General features: G+C 38.8%; 1 protein-coding gene across 1 annotated transcript in view; it reads left to right on the top strand.

Moving 5' to 3' along the window:
* The window catches only part of TRANK1 (tetratricopeptide repeat and ankyrin repeat containing 1), a 59034-nt gene extending 41930 nt beyond the window's left edge, over positions 1–17104 (top strand). The window contains exons 19-24 of the mRNA XM_089532663.1: positions 4507–4610; positions 5124–5256; positions 6448–6593; positions 8669–11697; positions 13532–13633; positions 16051–17104. Of these exons, the coding sequence (XP_089388789.1) occupies positions 4507–4610; positions 5124–5256; positions 6448–6593; positions 8669–11697; positions 13532–13633; positions 16051–16166 (3630 nt within the window). The 3' untranslated portion in view covers positions 16167–17104. The remainder of the gene's footprint in view (positions 1–4506; positions 4611–5123; positions 5257–6447; positions 6594–8668; positions 11698–13531; positions 13634–16050) is intronic.
* Positions 17105–17343: the final 239 nt, after the last annotated feature.

The raw sequence follows: 17343 nt of genomic DNA on the forward strand, positions 1-17343 counted from the left end.
TAACTAGAACTTGAAGCCTAAGTTTGCTGGTAGTTTTATAGATGTTTTCTTTTAAAGAGATCAGTATATCACTATCACTTATGCAGCTGCAGTTTTTTATACTCTTTCCCCAAACTAGTGAGTTGCTTTTTTAAAAGCCACTTTGAAGATTGCGTGTAGCAAAATGTGATACTTTTAGTTAATAATGAGAGAGATTATATACACACTCATGTTTAGTTGCTGTGCTCTGATGATCCTCATAAAATAGTTTCTCTCCTTTCTCCTGTAACACTAAGCTTTGTTTGTTCCAATTCTGTCAGGACATTGTTCATTGTCAGTGAAGTTTATGCAGCTATCAGATCACTGGTTGTAGAACAGATTTCCTAAGAGCAAATAGAAAAAGTACAGCATTTCTGATATTTTGAGTACACCTGTTTATTTAGCACAAGCTGAGACGCATCTAAAAGCTGTTAAGTCCAGGCACTTGAGCATGTTCACATCGTGTTGTGGAAAAACTTGTTCAGGTATACTCATTTAATGAAGTATTTTCCCGGTCATTATTTAAAGAGAAAATTTGATACCAGAGGCAGAAATAATATGGAAAGAATAGGGAAAGTTTCCTGAACTATAAAAAGTAACAGTTCAACATGTTTCAGAAAATGTTTTATTCAAAACTAACAATATGTATATCTGAAATAAAACAACCAGGTCAGGTAAGCTTTGTGTTAGTAAACAAAAACATTTTGAAGTTTCTAGAGAAAGCATGAAAGATTCTTCCAAAATGTATCCAGTATGATTTTTTCTACAGGAGAATCCAGCTTCTTTTCTAGCTCAAGCTTTATTACATTCTTACTATACATACAAGATGATGAAACTTGACAGTGTTTCTCCAGTCCCCCTTTGCCATATTCTCAATCCCAATGCTCATACAAGAAACTTTCAGCTAGACATTGCACAAGGAGGAAAGGAGGGCTGGGTGTGAAGAAAGAGACTTTGTTAAAGGAAATTCTTTGGCAGAGGCTTTGCTAATTGAGATATACATTATATTACCTGGGATTGAATCCAAATCTGCTTTTCTGCATGCAAAAGTCATCTTGGGCTCATGGAAAGGCAGCATGACATATTTTGTTAGAGTGGTGCATAAGATAAAAACTACTGGATTCAAAGTTACTTGATTCAGTTTTGTAGAGTTTGTGGATTTGATTATTTGTGAATTTGATTAATAAGTTCTCTTTAGGAATCTGTAGGTCCTCCAGCACAACTCTGTCAGAGGTTCACCATAGAGTGGTGCTGGAGACCCTAGAAGCTTCTAGACAAAAAAAACCTCCTCTATGCATTTGTAGGTTGTCTGTGGTTAATTTCCTGAAGATCCTGATCATAGAATTGCATAGGAGAACTTGGAGATTCCTAGAAAGATGTCCTCCCAGGTTAAAAGAATGTTTTTTTAATTGTGGTTTCCCCCACATTCACAGTTTTTCCACATTCACTTTACCCACTTCACACCAGCGAATGTGGAAGGACCACTGTGTTTTGTTTTTGCAACCTCATGAGAATAATACTGAATACTCTTGCTGTAGCATCAAATGAATATTTGAGCAACCTCTTGTGCAAGCTTGTTTGGGATTAGTGATTTTCTTTTGTTTACAGTTGCTTGGGATCCAGCTCACAGTCTCATCTGTACTACATACTAGTGACAAACTCAAGCTTAGAGTTGAGGGCCAAATGTGAATACAGAAATTGTTTAGGCTCTAAATGCCCCAGGTTTTGAGCAGTTCATTCACTTCTCCTTTCTCTGCTTGCTGTACTTGGGCTGCAGAGTAGACAGAGTTGTCTCATGAACATGTATGGCTTATTGAAAATGAAGGGGAGCCAACTTTTCTGAGAAAGCCACCCTCCCTGCTGGGCAAAATGGTTTCCCATTTCCCATGGTGCTGGGTTGCAAGTCATTAGCAGTAAACAGCAGACAAGTGTACAAGCAGATTGCTAAACGTCTGTTTAAAACTGCATCCACACTTGTCTTTCCAGCTAATTTGTCAGACTGTGATGGGTCAAGCAAGGAAAATGTAGAATAACTTCCATTGTCAGCTGACTAATAGTAACCTTGAATTTTCCTTGTTTAGCTTATACAGTAGCTAAAGGGCTATATGATCCATATGGGCCCTGCTTGCTAACATTTATCCCCCCTCACTTAAACTATGTGGTTTCAAAGGGAGGAAACGTTTATTTGAAAGAAATTCGTAAGTAAGGTTTTTTAAGCATTATAGATTAGTAGCATCTGAATTATTTTGATGAAGAATAGTTTACATGAAACGTAAAATAATGCTAGTGACTTAAGTTAGATTGCTCAATGTTGCATTTAGAGTTTAGAGACTCTCCTGGCCTTAGGGTTGCCCTCAGACCAGAAAAAATGGTCTGGTCTGTCTCTGTACTTTTAACAATTCTTTTTATTGGCAGAAGTCAAGAAAAAATGCTTTTCTTAATAGTGTGTAGATCAAAATGATTACAATACAAATGGTACTTGTTTGTTTAAGGAGGGAAAAGCAATGGAGAAAGAGCACTGGAAAAGTCTGCCTTATGCAAATAGAAAGAATTTCCATTCCCTTTAATAAAAGGACTTGGGATCACTTGGTGTTCAATTAAAGAATGTACTTCTTTCAAAATGTATAATTAACATGGAATTCATTCCATGTCATCTTCCAGGGGCCAGTTCCTGGAATGGCTTTAAAAAGGTGTTGGACAAATCTAGGGAGGACAAATGTATTCATTACAGAATTTAGAAAGGCTGTTTTTTTGGACTACAGCCCCCAAGATCCCCCAATCACTGTTCCATTATTTTCCAAACTTTGGCCTGGTACAGACGGGCAGGGAGGGACAGCGAGACACCTCCCCTTTCTGCCCCAGATTGATGCTGCGCCACCCGCACGGCCACAAAGGAGCTGGAAAAAGCATTAGTGCCCTGGAGCAGCGCAGTGACATGTCTTGTGTATTGCCCCATTTAGAGGCGGTGCACAAGACACGTCATCAGCGCATGGTGTGTGTGGGGGCACGCATGTGCAAAATGGCTCTGAGAGAGTGCGGAGCATGAGGACACTCTGCGTTCCCCAGCCCTAATTTTGGCCCCAGGCTGCCGCAATGTGGCGGTCTGTACCAGGCCTTTGATTCACCCATTTGTTCCATGTCTAAATGAAACAAATAGGGAAAAATTACCTTATTCTTTTACAGACCTGAACATAGAGATGACTTTCCTAAGCATTCTAGACTGTCCAGGTGGGGAGTTGCAAGTCCTTTAGTCTATCTCTGGGGGAGCAGTGAGCCCAAAAATACTCAGAAGCCTAACAAAGCCTTGTGGAACATATTAATAACAGAAGGAGAAGGTGTTTAGTCCTGTTGTTCTTTGTATGAGGAAGATTTTAGTGAGAGTTCATCTTGTAAAATAAAGCACCCAAATTTCAAGAGAAGAGCTTGGTTGGGGAGAAAAGAAGGGAAAACAACAATCATACTAGGTGGAATTGCAAATAATGTCAGTAAAGTTGATATAATTTAGCAGGTTATACGTTACCTACATGAATAGAAACTTGGGCTTTTAGAGCATATGGAGTGGTCTTTGCATAGAATGTGATCTGAGAATGCAACTTGAAGCACAGGGATGATGAACTGATAGAGAAAACACACACGTGTCCATCCACAGCCCTCCACTGGCTGGCTGATGACAAATGTTATTAAGAAGTCTCAAACTGAGAGGAAAGCCACTTAATTATGGAGACTGGAGATCAGAGAAAAACAGTCTTTTAGCAGAGGCTGACTGATATATATGTTTGTGTGTTCAGTATCTTTCTCTAGAGCAATTAGTATAGCCACAAAGCCAGGAAAGTACTTAGCAGCTGAACTTATCTTCTTAAGAACCCTAAAATGCATCTTAAAAGAGCTGGCCAATTCAAAACTGTTGTGTAAAAGGGTCAAAGTTGTGGATCTTGTTCACACAGACAGAGTCATGACACATGTTCAGGCTTTTTGATGAAGCTCTAGCTTCCCTCCTGCTTTTGGACATATTGAACTACATCAGAAAAGACAGATTTTTCACACCTTTGTGCTGTTTGTAGGCTTCCTTTATACATTTTGTTGATCACTTTGTGGAAGAGGATGCTGGACTTGAAGGGCCTTCAGTGTCAGGGGCAGCGAACTTGATTCACTCCATGTCATATTAAAATGCAGCTGCTATACCTGTTGACTATTGATTATGCTGGCTAGGGCTTATGGGATTTGCAAGTATGAATGATACCAAGTTACCAACTCTGGTTCCATATGACCCAGTGAGACTTCTTGTACAGACTGAGCATGTGCCACCTACAGAAACCTTGAAGTCAAACTATTGTTGAAGATACAAAAGTGGGAAGTAATGGTGAGAACAAAAGTTAGCAACCCAACCTGTTTAGTGGTTCACCATTCTAATCACTGTCATATGTCTGCTGTGTTAATTATATACGTAAACTCCAGCATCTTATGTAAGTGTGATTATCCTTTTTTCAGGTGGCTGCAAAATGCTATCAAAAGGGAGGAGCAACTGAGAAGGAGAAACTGGCCTTGGCAAATGATGCTGTGCTTCAAGTTCAGTCAAAGAAAATCAGCCCCAAGTAAGTGGGTTTTAAATTTTTTAAAAAGCTTTTATCTGTAGTTTTGTTTGTTTTTTGGACATAGGTTTATTCAGACAGTAGTAATAGAAATAATTCTGTGTGAGTGTGTATGCAGTTCTGTGCAAATTTACTCTGAAACACATAAATCTGTGTTCTGTCCAATGAGCAGAGGATTATAGCACAAGTTAAAACTAACTTTTGCTGGAATGGGCACATAGTGCATATAGTGCTATCAGTTTACTTTGGAGGAAAATTGGTGTTTTGTTTTTTCAGCTTCCTAAATAAGCAGGAAGGAAAGCAAAGCAATTGAGTCATGTAAGCAGTTGTACTTTTCCAGAATTCAATTGCTTATGGCATTTCTTCTCTGTAAGAAGAATAGCCATAAGTATCCTTTTCTTTTTAAAAGAGCTAATGTTTTAAAATAGCTGATGGAATGAAATACTTCTGATCAGTCAACTGGCTATTTTAAAATTGAGACTTGGTTGACATGTGTTTATTGTTTCTTTTTAATAGGGAGAAGCAAATGGAATACATGGATCTGGCAAAAACCTACCTAGAATATGGTGAACCAAATTTGGCTCTCAAATGCCTGTTTCATGCCAAAGAACACCAGCTTTGTGCACAGCTTTGTGAAAAATTAGGAAAGGTAAATAAGCTCTCCTCCTACTGTTTCCAAAAAAAGGGAAAAAAGCATGAATCTTACTGGCCAGATATGCTATTGTTTCATCTGTTGAATGATGCCCTATACTGGAGAAATCATGTAGGTTAGAAATCTACCTCACTTTTCTCTGCTAAATTATAAATGCGTCCATGATATCTGTTACAGCATTTATTAGAAAAAGAGAATTTAGGAGGGCTCTTTACAGCTACTGTAAACTGCAGCTGTAGCTACTTGGCTTGACATTTCATGATATCTATTTTTCATATTTCTACACTTACACAAGGTCACTAGGCATATATGGCAGCCCACTTGATTAGCTGGGTTGTGGGGAATGTATGTTGTTTTTGTTGTTGTTATTGTGTGCCTTTAAGTCATTTCCTACTTATAGCAACCCTAAGATGACCCTATCATGGGATTTTCTTGGCAAGTTTCTTCAGAGGGGTTTTGGCATTGTCATCCTCTGAGGCTGAGAGAGTATGGCTTGCCCAGGGTCACCCAGTGGATTTACATGGCTGAGCTGGGATTTGAACCCTGGTCTCCTGAGTCATAGTCCAAACTCAAACTACTAAACTACATTGGCTTCCAGGGAATGTATGCGGCTGAGTTTAATTAAGGTCAGCCATTGGGAAGCAATGCAAGAGATGAAAGTTTTAAGACCCATTAACCATCACCCTGTTGTGTTGTTGCATGTGCTACTATATAAATCACAGATGAGGAACATGAGACCTTCCAGCTATTGCTGGATACAGGTTCTGTCAGCTCTATTCAACATTGTTGATGGTTTGAGACACTGATATCTGTAATTGCCACCCAGTAACATTTGGAAGGGCCACAAATTGCCTGATCCTGATATAAAATATGTACAAACAGTATTTTCTTTGACATTTTGTATGTTTGTTTGAAATAGGAGAATTTTTGTTACATGTAATTTAAAAAAATAGGCCTGGCTCGCACTTATTATTTTCTTTACAGTGATTATGAGATATAAAACTTCTGCATTGATACTTAACTTCTGATTATCCCTTAACATTTTATGAGTTATCACTTTATTTTCCAGTCAGCAAAATACTATTCTTACATGATCCAGCTGCTTACTAGAATTGTTGTCTGTCCATTTTATTTTATTTTGCCAATAACTGTGCTCATACATGTCTGTAATGTATTATTATTATGCAGGTGAAAGAGGCTGCATATTTCTATAAAAGAGGTCAGTGCTACAGGGATGCATACAGGTGTTTTGAACAGATTCGAGAATTTGATTTAGCACTTAATATGTGTTGCCAAGAGGAACTGTATGAAGAAGCAGCAAAATGTGTCGAAAGGTTTGTATTTTAAAATACCAAACACTGTGGATATTCAAGTCCTATTATGTACAGTGGCATAGTGAAAAGGTGTCCCTTATATAAAATGGCAAAATCAAGATTTGCTATTTGGAATTTATATATATATTTTAATATTTTCAAGCTGTGAATGCTTGAATCCATGGATAACGAATCCATAGACATGGAAGGCCAGCTGTATAACTGTTTCAGAAGCCATTTTAAAACAATTTCAGCTAAATGTAGGTTTAATAAACAAATTGTAAGTGCTATTTTTTATTTTAAAAAATCACATTTTAAAATTGGTATTGCAAGATCATGAATGCAAATTATACATCTTGAGCACTAAAAAACTAAAGTCATTGCATTCATATTAGTTATAAAAAGTGGGAGTGGAATGGGGAAATTTCTGTGCTTTGTATTGAGGTTAAGATTGCCAGGTTTTCATGTGCAGTATGAAATAACGCCAGTTCTTGATGGGCAGTGGCACAGCATCACGGCGTTAATCACAGTAATCTTTAAGGCACACTGCCACTGTATTGTCTGTACTTTATCTGCCTGTTTTGGAGTTGTCATGGTTCAAGCAAGCCCTTAAGTCATTTTTTAACCAGAATTTGTCACATTCAGTTTCTGGGCTCTTCTTTCTGTTTTTGTTTTCCATCCACACACACCTAAAGCACACTGTATCTTGCCCCTCTGTGCAGAATGTGTATGTGTGTATGTAGTGGTGTGGCCTGCACCTGGTGACACCCCACAAGAGGGGTGACACCTGGTCAGACCCTTCCCTCTGCACTGTCCCCATATGTGCACCTCCCCTGTGCCATCCACATACACGCTCCTCTCCCCTGTACTGTCTTATGTTTTCCTTAATAAGGAAAAAGATGGGGTGACAGGGAGGGAGGGAGTATGCACTGCCCCCAGAAGCCCCATTCCCACCCCCACACTGGGTGACACCAGGTGCAGGGACTCCACTGCCTCTGGGTGTACATCATAGTAAAACAGACATGAGCATGATGGCATTGTATATTCTAGAAACTGAAATAAAGTCAGTCTCTGTATCACGGATTCTTTCTCCATTGATTCAGCTATCCACAGCTTGAAAATGTTCCCAAAATATATAAATTTCAAAAAGCAAACCTTGATTTTGCCATTTTATATAAGGGACATCATTTTACCATGCCATTGTTTTTAATGGGACTTGAACATCCACAGATTTTCTTATCCGCGTTGGGGGGTGGGGTTGTCCTGGAATCAAACCCTAGTGGATACCAAGGGTCCACTGTAATGTTGTTGTATTATTTATGTACCATATATACCTGAGTATAAGTCAAGAGCATGTTTTGGAACCACAGATATGGATTTTGATATGACTCGTGGATAAATCAAGAGTAGAAATTAGAGACCGCTGTCATTTTCATGCCCTGGTATTAAAAAACATCCTTTCACCACACTACTCAGAGAAGGGGATGATTCCCTTTTTTTGATGAAAATTAAGGTGCAGTATTAACTCTTATTTTAAAAAAGAATCACCTTTTTTTCTCTGAGTAGGGTGGCGAGAGGGAACCTAAAAAGAAGCATAACCTTCCCCCCCTTTTTTTCTCGCCTTTTTGAATGCCTGGACAGAAAAATGGCAGTGGTTCTTTGGCTGTTCCCCTCAAAGGACTGCCAAGAGAGTAGAGGGGGTCGATGATTCTTTTAGGTTCTTCAGATGGACTAATATCTCACCTTTTGCCACTCAGAGAAGGGGATATAGTTCATTTTCTGATAAGAGTTATTTACAGTATTTAAATTAATCAATGGATAAGTTGACTCAGATTTTTGGGGACAATTTTTGACAAAACATTCTAGACTTATATATGAGTATTTACAGCGTATAATATTACTTACCAGTGTGATTCTGATGTACTGACCCAAGGATCTCATTTATGCTTAATGCTCTAAAGTCATATTTGACAAAATAAATCATGAGTTTTCCCCAATACAAAATGATGGACTCTTTCTCTGCTCTTTGGCAGCTGTTGAATCACACCCCTACTTCCACTTCTCAATTGACATTTATGGATATTTATTTATTTCAGATACGAGAAAATCCTGCAACAAGAAAAACAGCCAGTTTCCAAACTTTCATACACAGCAAACCAGTTTTATTTGGAAGCAGCAGCAAAATATTTGCATGCAAACAAGAGTAGTGCAATGATGGATATGCTTTCCCATCTTGACACTGAAGATCAGCTTGTTTTCTTGAAAGAACACAAACGCTTTTGTGAAGCAGCTGACCTTTTGAAGAAGGAGGGCAGAGAAGAGGAAGCTGCAAAGTTGATGAAGCAGCATGGGTATGTGTTGGAAGCAGCCAGGCTCACTAACCAAATGGACTTCCGAGCATCATGTTTGCTTGCTGCAGCCCGCCGTGGTGTGTTAGGTTGTTATAGTGTGGAGAATTTACCAGCTATCTTGGAAGAAGCCTTAATACTATGTGAAGAAACAAACCAAAAGTCTGGCAGTGCAGAGGCAACTTATTTGAAGGGTGTTCGAAGTAAAGACTTCTGTACATTGAAGGAGGCCTTCCACATGTTCTTGCATGTGAATCACATTGCAGGTGCTGTGGAAGCATTGTTTGAAGCAGCGTGTTGTGAAGGAGACAATGAAGCCTTCCTAAAGTTAACATCACAGGGAACAGGAGCACTTCTGAAACTAGTGAGAGCTTTCCAAAAGGCAGACACAAATGCTGAAAGAGAAATGGTGAAGTCATGTTTTGAATACTTTGGGATTGTGCAGATAGACAAGACGATTTGTCAGATCTCTCAGAATGAAGCAGGATGTTTACTGGGATATTTTCCTGAAAGCTTAAACCTGAGAGGGAAGAAAAGTGATCACTTCACTGCAAGCCTAGAAGAGGTGAAATCTGTACTAAATAAGCATTTGTTGGAGAGGCTGACTACCATTGTTCAACATTTATTTGATCGGAACTTCCCCAGTATTTGTTCCAAGTTCATTTCAGGCTTGAAATGTGAGGACAAAATCTGTAAGGACCTCCATAGAGTTTTGTCACATCAAGAGATAAAATCTGTGTTTCAACATAAAATGCATCTGGCTGCAATAAACGGACTACTGTTAGAAGCCAAGCAAGTATTCCCAAAAGATTTGCTTCATGAACCTAATGTGATTGATGAATTGTTGACAGCTGATAAATATGCTTTGTGCAGATCCCTTGTAAATGCCATCTTTCCTAAACATTTCCACCTAAGAATGATCTCTGAAAACCCACGGGCATGCAAAAATATCATGAGTCTTCAAAGCAGTGGCTATGTAACTTCTAATTCTTGCAGAAAGGTATTGAAAGAATATGTAAGATCTGAGTTCAAAAACGAAACTCCCCAAAACAGAAGAGAATCTACTGATTTATTGCTGAAGACAATGCAAGTCCTTGCCTTAACTTCTCATTATCCTGAGGAGTTTGAAAGGCTTCTTTACAGAGAAGAAGATGACTACAAGAGAGAACTAACAATGGCAGAAAAGAGGCCAAGAGGTCAAAACAGAGGTGTTGAGGGCAGGTTTGGTATGTTGTTGCCTGACAAATATGCTGGAAATGCTGAAAGTACCCACTTGTGTTTCATTCGACTATTGCAGGGTTCCATGGATCAGCTGTACATTCACAGAAATCCTGAGAAGTGTAAATGGATGTTCTACCGTTTCATGAATGTTTTGGTAAAGAAATGCACCATACCCTTGATTCCAAGTATAGGAAACACAGTGACATTGCTAGAGTTTCAGTTTATTTTGGGCTGTGCTGTCCTCATGCGCCTCTGCAGAAGCATGACTCTTTGCCTTCCTAAAAGTTACATTGCTCTCTTCCACTACTGGGATTTTTTGTTCACAAGGGGAGAACGACAAAAGGAGGTATTTACTATTATACAAGACTATAAGCCACAGGACACAAAACGAGCTATACAGGAATTTAAATTTCATCTGAGGTATTTAGCTGATGTTCTTTGTAAATATGAAAAGTTCAATGTACTCCAAGATGCTTTTGATGACCCTGATTCTCTTATATCAGGAGAGGCTGAACGCACAGTTGTGCTTTGCTTAGTGATGTTCGTGAATGCAGATCAGTTGCTTGGCTGGCAGTATAAAAGTATTTTATCAGACCTTTTCCCTGTCCTCAGGGAAAGCCTTGTACAAATGAAAAAGGAGTACCCCTCCAAAGTGCCTGAAAGGTTGTTTAAAATTGTGGACTTGATGTGCACAGCCTCTGATGTTAAAGAAGTAGTTGAAGGCCTCAAGGAACTTCTGTTTTGCCGAGACGAAGAGTTTTTGGCTGACTGTTGTTGGAGATGGGATACCAGAGGAACTTGGGGTAGCAGGTATGGAGATAATAAAGGGGTCAGAGGTATCTATTACAAGATTGCAGACTTGGACAGATTTGCATATGTCAGTCAGGCAGCATATTGGGAAGAGCCAGAGCCAGATCTTGAAAAGAACATATATTTTGAAGAAAGAGAGGATCCATTGGACGATATAGCATCAATACGGCAGCAAAAGCAACAGCAAAAAGCTTCTGCTAAGCGGAGGTTGAGATATCTTTTTCTGTTTGTCCGCTGTTGCATTAGATGGAAGAGGGCGTCTTGCTCAAAATCAGGATCCTTGGAAATGACATTGGGAATCTTCAAAAAAGCAGACATTGATAAAACGCAGTGTGATCTGTGTGGAGTCAAGTTTGGCCAAAGTTCTGTGAACTTCCCTCCTGAGATTGAACACTTGGAAAAAGAGCCCACAGAAACAGTGCAAACAGAACTAGAGTGGGAAGAAAGTCTGGAAAGGCATGAAAACGTTGTGGCTAGTGAAACATTTGAAAATCACATCATCCTTGCTGAACATGAAAATAAAAGCATCTCTTACCAGAAATATTTTGAATTTTTTAGAAGCAAGATAGAACCATTAATCAATAATGGGAATAATGTCATGGAAAAAATTGTGGAGAATACCTGCATCCGAGGTCATTTTACTGCAAATGAACATTCTAAACTAGTACAAAGAAGAATTGAAGCAGGAATTCAGAGAATTACTGATACAGTGGAAGATATCTACAAGAGGAAAGCATGGATTGATGGTAAGACATGTTGGCTATTTCCATCTCTTATCTCAGCAGTTGAGGAAGTTCTATGTCAGGGGTAGGCAACCTTTTTGAGCCGGGGGCTGGGTTGCTGTCCCTCAGACAACTGGGGGGCCGAAGCCCAAAAATAAATAATTAAATAATTTTTAAATAAATAAATAAACCGGGACAAATGTAGGACATTTTCAAATGGTGGACACTTTTTTAAAAAAAGTGGAGGACACACAAAAAAAATTGCTGATTTTTTTAAAAAAATGTTAATATAAAGATTCTGAGGCATCTATAAACAATTGCCCCCCTTGCCCCTGCGGCAATCGGCAGCAGGACCGGGCTGGGGCTGGTCCCAAGGCCTCGCCGGGCCGCATCCGGTCCGTGGGCCACAGGTTGCCTACCCCTGTTCTATGTTTACTACCAAGAAAATTAAGGATGAAATCTTTAATTCATTAGAATGAATATGTCTGTCTCTGTCTTATCTATCTACATTGTGTGTGCATTTCTGTTTATATTCTACATTTTGATAATTGAATGGAATGTCTGCTATGCAAATATGATGTTTAGTAGTAGTCCACTCTAATCATTGAGCTTGAATTAGGTTTTAGATGGGGGTGAGCAATTACCAGTGGTTGGGGGGGGTACATTGATTGTATCCCCTGCCCCCGCTGTGCCCCCCTGCCTCATGATTTTTTTCCCCCTGCATCTTTGTGCTCAGAATGAGGTGCAGTTTTGTTACACCTTTGGACTTCTGTTATCATTTTAGGCTTACACATTGTTTGCAGCATATTTTTCCAAGAAAGAGCAATTTTTGGTGGGCTCTAGGGGGCCTTGAGGGCTGCATGCAGATTGCAAACCACAATTCCCCATGCTTTAGGAATAGCAGTGCTTTGTTGCTGTTACTGTGTGCCTTCAAGTTGTTTCCAACTTAAGTTGATCCTAAGGCGACCTTACTCCGGGGTCTTCTTGGCAAGATTTGTTCACAGGAGGTTTGCCATTGCCTTCCCCTGAGGCTGAGAGCATGTAACTTGCCTGAGGTCACCCAGTACGTTTCATGGCCAGGCAGGAAATCGAACTCTGGTCTCCAGAGTCCGTATCCAACACTCAAACCGTTATACCACACTGGCTCTCTAGGTCATATTAAAAGTTTGTTTACTCCAGCATTCCCACCCTCCCAAAATGTGTTTCAGACTATTTTTAATGGCAGATATTGAGTGTTCCTACTATTTTGAGCTTCACTGGCCTTTTCTGTCAGAATGTTAAGCTTTGATTGTATACTACGCACTTACTTTCCTGGGAGTAAACCTCATTCAATACTGTGGGACTATGTTCTAGCTAGACTGAATAGGATTACTTTGCAGACAGCTAATTCATTAAGAAGCAGCTTGCTTCCTCCGCCTTCTTACTATCTTCTTCCAATAAAATCCGGTGGTATCTGAGTGAATTTCAGTTTGTATGCAAATAATAAGATTTGCATTATGGTCTTCACCTAAATTGTTCCTTAGAGTGCAGTCCTAAACATGCTTTTTGTGGAATAAGTATCAAATAAGTTCAGTGGGATTTACTTCAGAGTAAGTATCCATAAGATCAGTTTGGTTTCTGTATGGAAGAGTAAGCAGTTTGCACTTAGAGACTGAGAAAATGTGAATTCCTTCTGTAGCTTGCAGCATTTTGTGTCTGGCTTCATCACCATTTTTGTGACAGAAAATATGCCCTTCCCAGCTGTTGCTCTTTAGTGGTACCAACAATACTTTTGTAAAATGACTAATCTGCACATGAGCCCCAAAAAGATTAGAAGCTACGGTTTTAACTTCTTGTATCAACATATGTTCAATTTTAGCTGAAGAAATCATGTCCAAATTGGCTTCTGAACTGGAATCTAATGTAGAGAGAGCTGTGAAATGGCTGGAGAAGATGGAATCATCCCTGTTAAAGGAGGAAGGTATGTTTCAAAGTTTACATAGCAGGACTTTTATTATTTGTTAAAAATTTTATTATATAGAGGTGAGCATTACTGTGGTTTGCAGGTCACTTAATATAGGACATGTAATTAATGTTTGCAATTGTAGGGTTTTTATGATATACTCTACTGCATATTTAGCCTCTGTCCTGTGACAGTAGAAATCTTCTTTGCCAAAATGCTTCCTCCATGTCAACTGCTAGAGACATAGAGAGCTCATTCACTTGTTTCTGCATGCGGAGAAAAACACAAGTAGGTTCAGAGTCTCCATGGCAAAAAGAAGGGAATTCCTTAGTGTCCTTGCAAAGTTTATGACTATTTTTCTCATCAAATGTATAACTGCAAATGAGTCTTCACTGTAAGCCATGCATTAATGTGGGCATGCTGGATAGAAGGAATTCCAAAAGGATCAGAGATCTTAAGAATACTGGAGCCGTCTATGCGTAGACTTAGGATGGACAACGTGAGGCTCTCCAGACACAATTGGAATGTAATTCCTAGCAGATTTAGCCAGCAGAGTCAGTAATTAGGAATTCTGGAGTAATATAGTCAGCCCTCCATATCCGTCAATTCTTTATCCATGGATTCAAGCATCCACAGTTTGAAAATATTGAAAATATGTATACATTCCAAAAAGCAAACCTTGATTTTGCCATTTTATACAAAGGGCACCATTTTACTGTGCCAATCTATTTCATGAGACTTGAGCAGCCACGGATTTTGTTATCCACGGGGGGGGGGGGGGGCGGCTGGAACGAAACCCCAGCAGATAGCAAGGGGCCACTGTATTCTCAGCATCAAACAGGCCAGGTTTTGCCCCCCTATTGCTTTAGACAATCTTAGAGTATATTTTGTGTCTGTGCATGGTGGTCTTGCATCACATTGTTTTTGATTGAACTTTTCCCATTCAGCTCCTTACCATTTCATTTTTCCTCACTGGCCTTGCTAGCAAACAGAAGTTCAAAGCTGAAACATCTTGGAGCAGCAGTTGTGAGGATCTGTCATTATTAAAATTGAGGCTGGATTCTTTGCTCTACAGTAATGGAGCTGTCAGTTACCATTGGCAAAAAATATTCAGGGAGTGAAACTACCTAGCTGTCCATTTTGAAAGAAGGTATGCAGCTGAAGCAATTAAAAGCATCTGAATGGAGCAAAGAGACAGCTTAACATCCACCAATGCATCATCTTTTCTTCACTTTCCAAAATTTTTGGTTCATCTTCGTGTTCATCTTCTTCCTATGTGTCATTCATCCTTTCATCTCTCTTGTACAGTTTTTCTGTGTGTTGCTTCCATCCTCTTTTTATCTCATCTTGGCCATGTAAAGTGTTCCTATTCTGATTGTAGAGCATCCCTACCTTTGGTTTGAATTTCCCTTTGAATTCACTGATCTTGTGGGAAAAGTCTCCCTTTCCTCCTTTTTTGTTCCTGTTGTCTATTTCTGAGCATTCATTATTATAGTAATTCTTTTTGCATTGACATTAAACAAGTGTGTTCATGGTTTTGGTTCTGTTCCTGTTACCCTTTTTTTTTTCCTTATCTTTCTTTTATGGCTTGAAGTGTTTCATCTATCATCCATTATTTCTTTTCTTTCTTTTTGACCACAGTTAGGGTCTTTTTTCATTCTTCCTTTATTATGCCCTGGCTTCTGACCATAGTTCTTCTGGTTCCTGGTTGATATAAGTTTAATAGTGCAAAATTATTTCTGACGTTATCTATAAATTCTGTTAAGATGTACTTTCAGATTTGTTTTTGTCATGATGATCGATTTTGTGTTCTTCATCAGCTTTATTCTAATTTTTGATATAAGTAGTTCACGATCTGTGTCACAGTCAACACCTGGTCTCATTTTGGACACAAGACGAGATCTTCTCCATCTTCTGCTTCCAGTTATGTTGGCTATCTGATATTTGCATTGACCATCTGGTGATACCCCATGTGTACAGTCTCCTCTCAGGTTGTATGAAAAAGGTATTTTTGATGAATTGGTTTTGGCCTCACAAAATTCTATCAGTTGCTCCCTAGCTTCATTTCTTGATCCTAGTCAGAATTTTCCTATAGTTTTTGATTCTTCTGTGCTTCCTACGTTCACATTCCATTTGCCCCTGGTTAACAAGAGATCCTGTTTCATTTTGTCAGTTTCTTCCTGGACTCCATTGTAGTATCTCTCAATTTCTTCTTCCTTGGCCTCTGTGATTGACACATATACTTGGATTATGGTGAAGTTTATTAATTTTCCTTGAAGTCTTACTGACATGATTTGATCTGATTTTGCAATGTAGCAAACAACTGCATCATTCCAAATAATTAATTTGCCAGAAAGTGGGTTTGATATGTAGTTTGCACTTATTGCTTTGATTTTTTTCCTTGATGAGTTGTTTCTCCTTTCATTTTAAACTAGAGTCTGACTTTGACAAAGACTTGAACGGTGAAGTAAGAGATGAAGAGGTAACATTTGAAGAACTGCAACCCAAAGAGCTCTCAAAGAAGGGAAGAAAAAGAGGAAGAAGAAAATAGTTTTTAAAAAAACTACAGAGGTTAACTTTTTTGTTGACTTGGACTTTGTTTTATTATTTTTAATAGCCATTGAAGTGGTAAAAATTTGGCTGAAAATTGAAATGTGAAATTGTACTAGCAAAAATTCACTCCCCCCAACATAATCATTGGTTTCTATTTAAAAAAAATAATCAGATTTTGAATATAATCAGCTCCCAGCAGTGAAACAGTCCAGAACAGTATACTTGGCAGAGAAACTCACATTTTTGAAAGAAAACTAAAGTGAGAGGGTAGGGTTTGGATACAGGGGAGCATCCTTAGCTCTTTGCTTGCCTGCCCCTTTTTGCTTGTAATGGTCCTCTCCATTCTTTTACAAGTGTGTTTGCTGCTTCTCATTTTCAGATTGCACCCTCCTCCCAGCAGCTTTGCAGCTTGAAGAGGTCTGGGTTTGTATTCTGCCTCCATCTAATGTGATGGTTATTCCATTTTTGAAACCCATTGTATTAGTAACTGGAATGTATCTGTAAATAATAAACTCATTTCTTTTAGTTGTCATCTTCTCTATTTGCTATTGCTTGCTTTCCAAAGCACATAACTAGTTCTCTATCTATTCACTGAGCAAGGAAAAGTGACAACAAAAAGTGGGTTTTTAAAGTTCATAAAAAATATTTTCTTGTAGGAAATTTGTTCATGCAAGTGAAAAGCCACTGTGATTTTTTGAGGCCTTATGCCTACTTTTACTGGGTCTCCGAAACAGAGGTAAGACTAGGATTGATCCTATTTTTGTAACTTGTTTTGATATCAACTGTCCTTTATCTGTTTTAAAATACATTTTTTCAGAGATCCATTGTGGTTTATATACATTTTTATAGACAATAATTTTGTACATTTGAAATTCCAAAAGGAAATGTATTCAAATTGTAAAAAAATAAAAAAATAAAACAAAAATTGATACTACAGCATGTTGTTTTCAGTAGTTCACTGGACCTGTAGAATTTATCTAGCTGAAGTCACTCATCATTACTACATCTCTCCTGTGACGTTCTAGAAAGGCATCATCCAACTCCTCAGTCTGATTTGGGGGGTCAGTAGTTGATTCGGACAATAACATCCCCGTTGTTTTCCCTCCCCTTTAATTTTTATCCAGATGCTCCCCATCTGGCTTCCAAGATTTAAGTCCTGAATCTCTTCAGAGGTG

Source organism: Sceloporus occidentalis, unplaced genomic scaffold (assembly GCF_023333645.1).
Source record: "Sceloporus occidentalis isolate IW3139 unplaced genomic scaffold, rSceOcc1.0.p SCAF_7, whole genome shotgun sequence".
In the NCBI taxonomy this organism is placed as follows: Eukaryota; Metazoa; Chordata; class Lepidosauria; order Squamata; family Phrynosomatidae; genus Sceloporus; species Sceloporus occidentalis.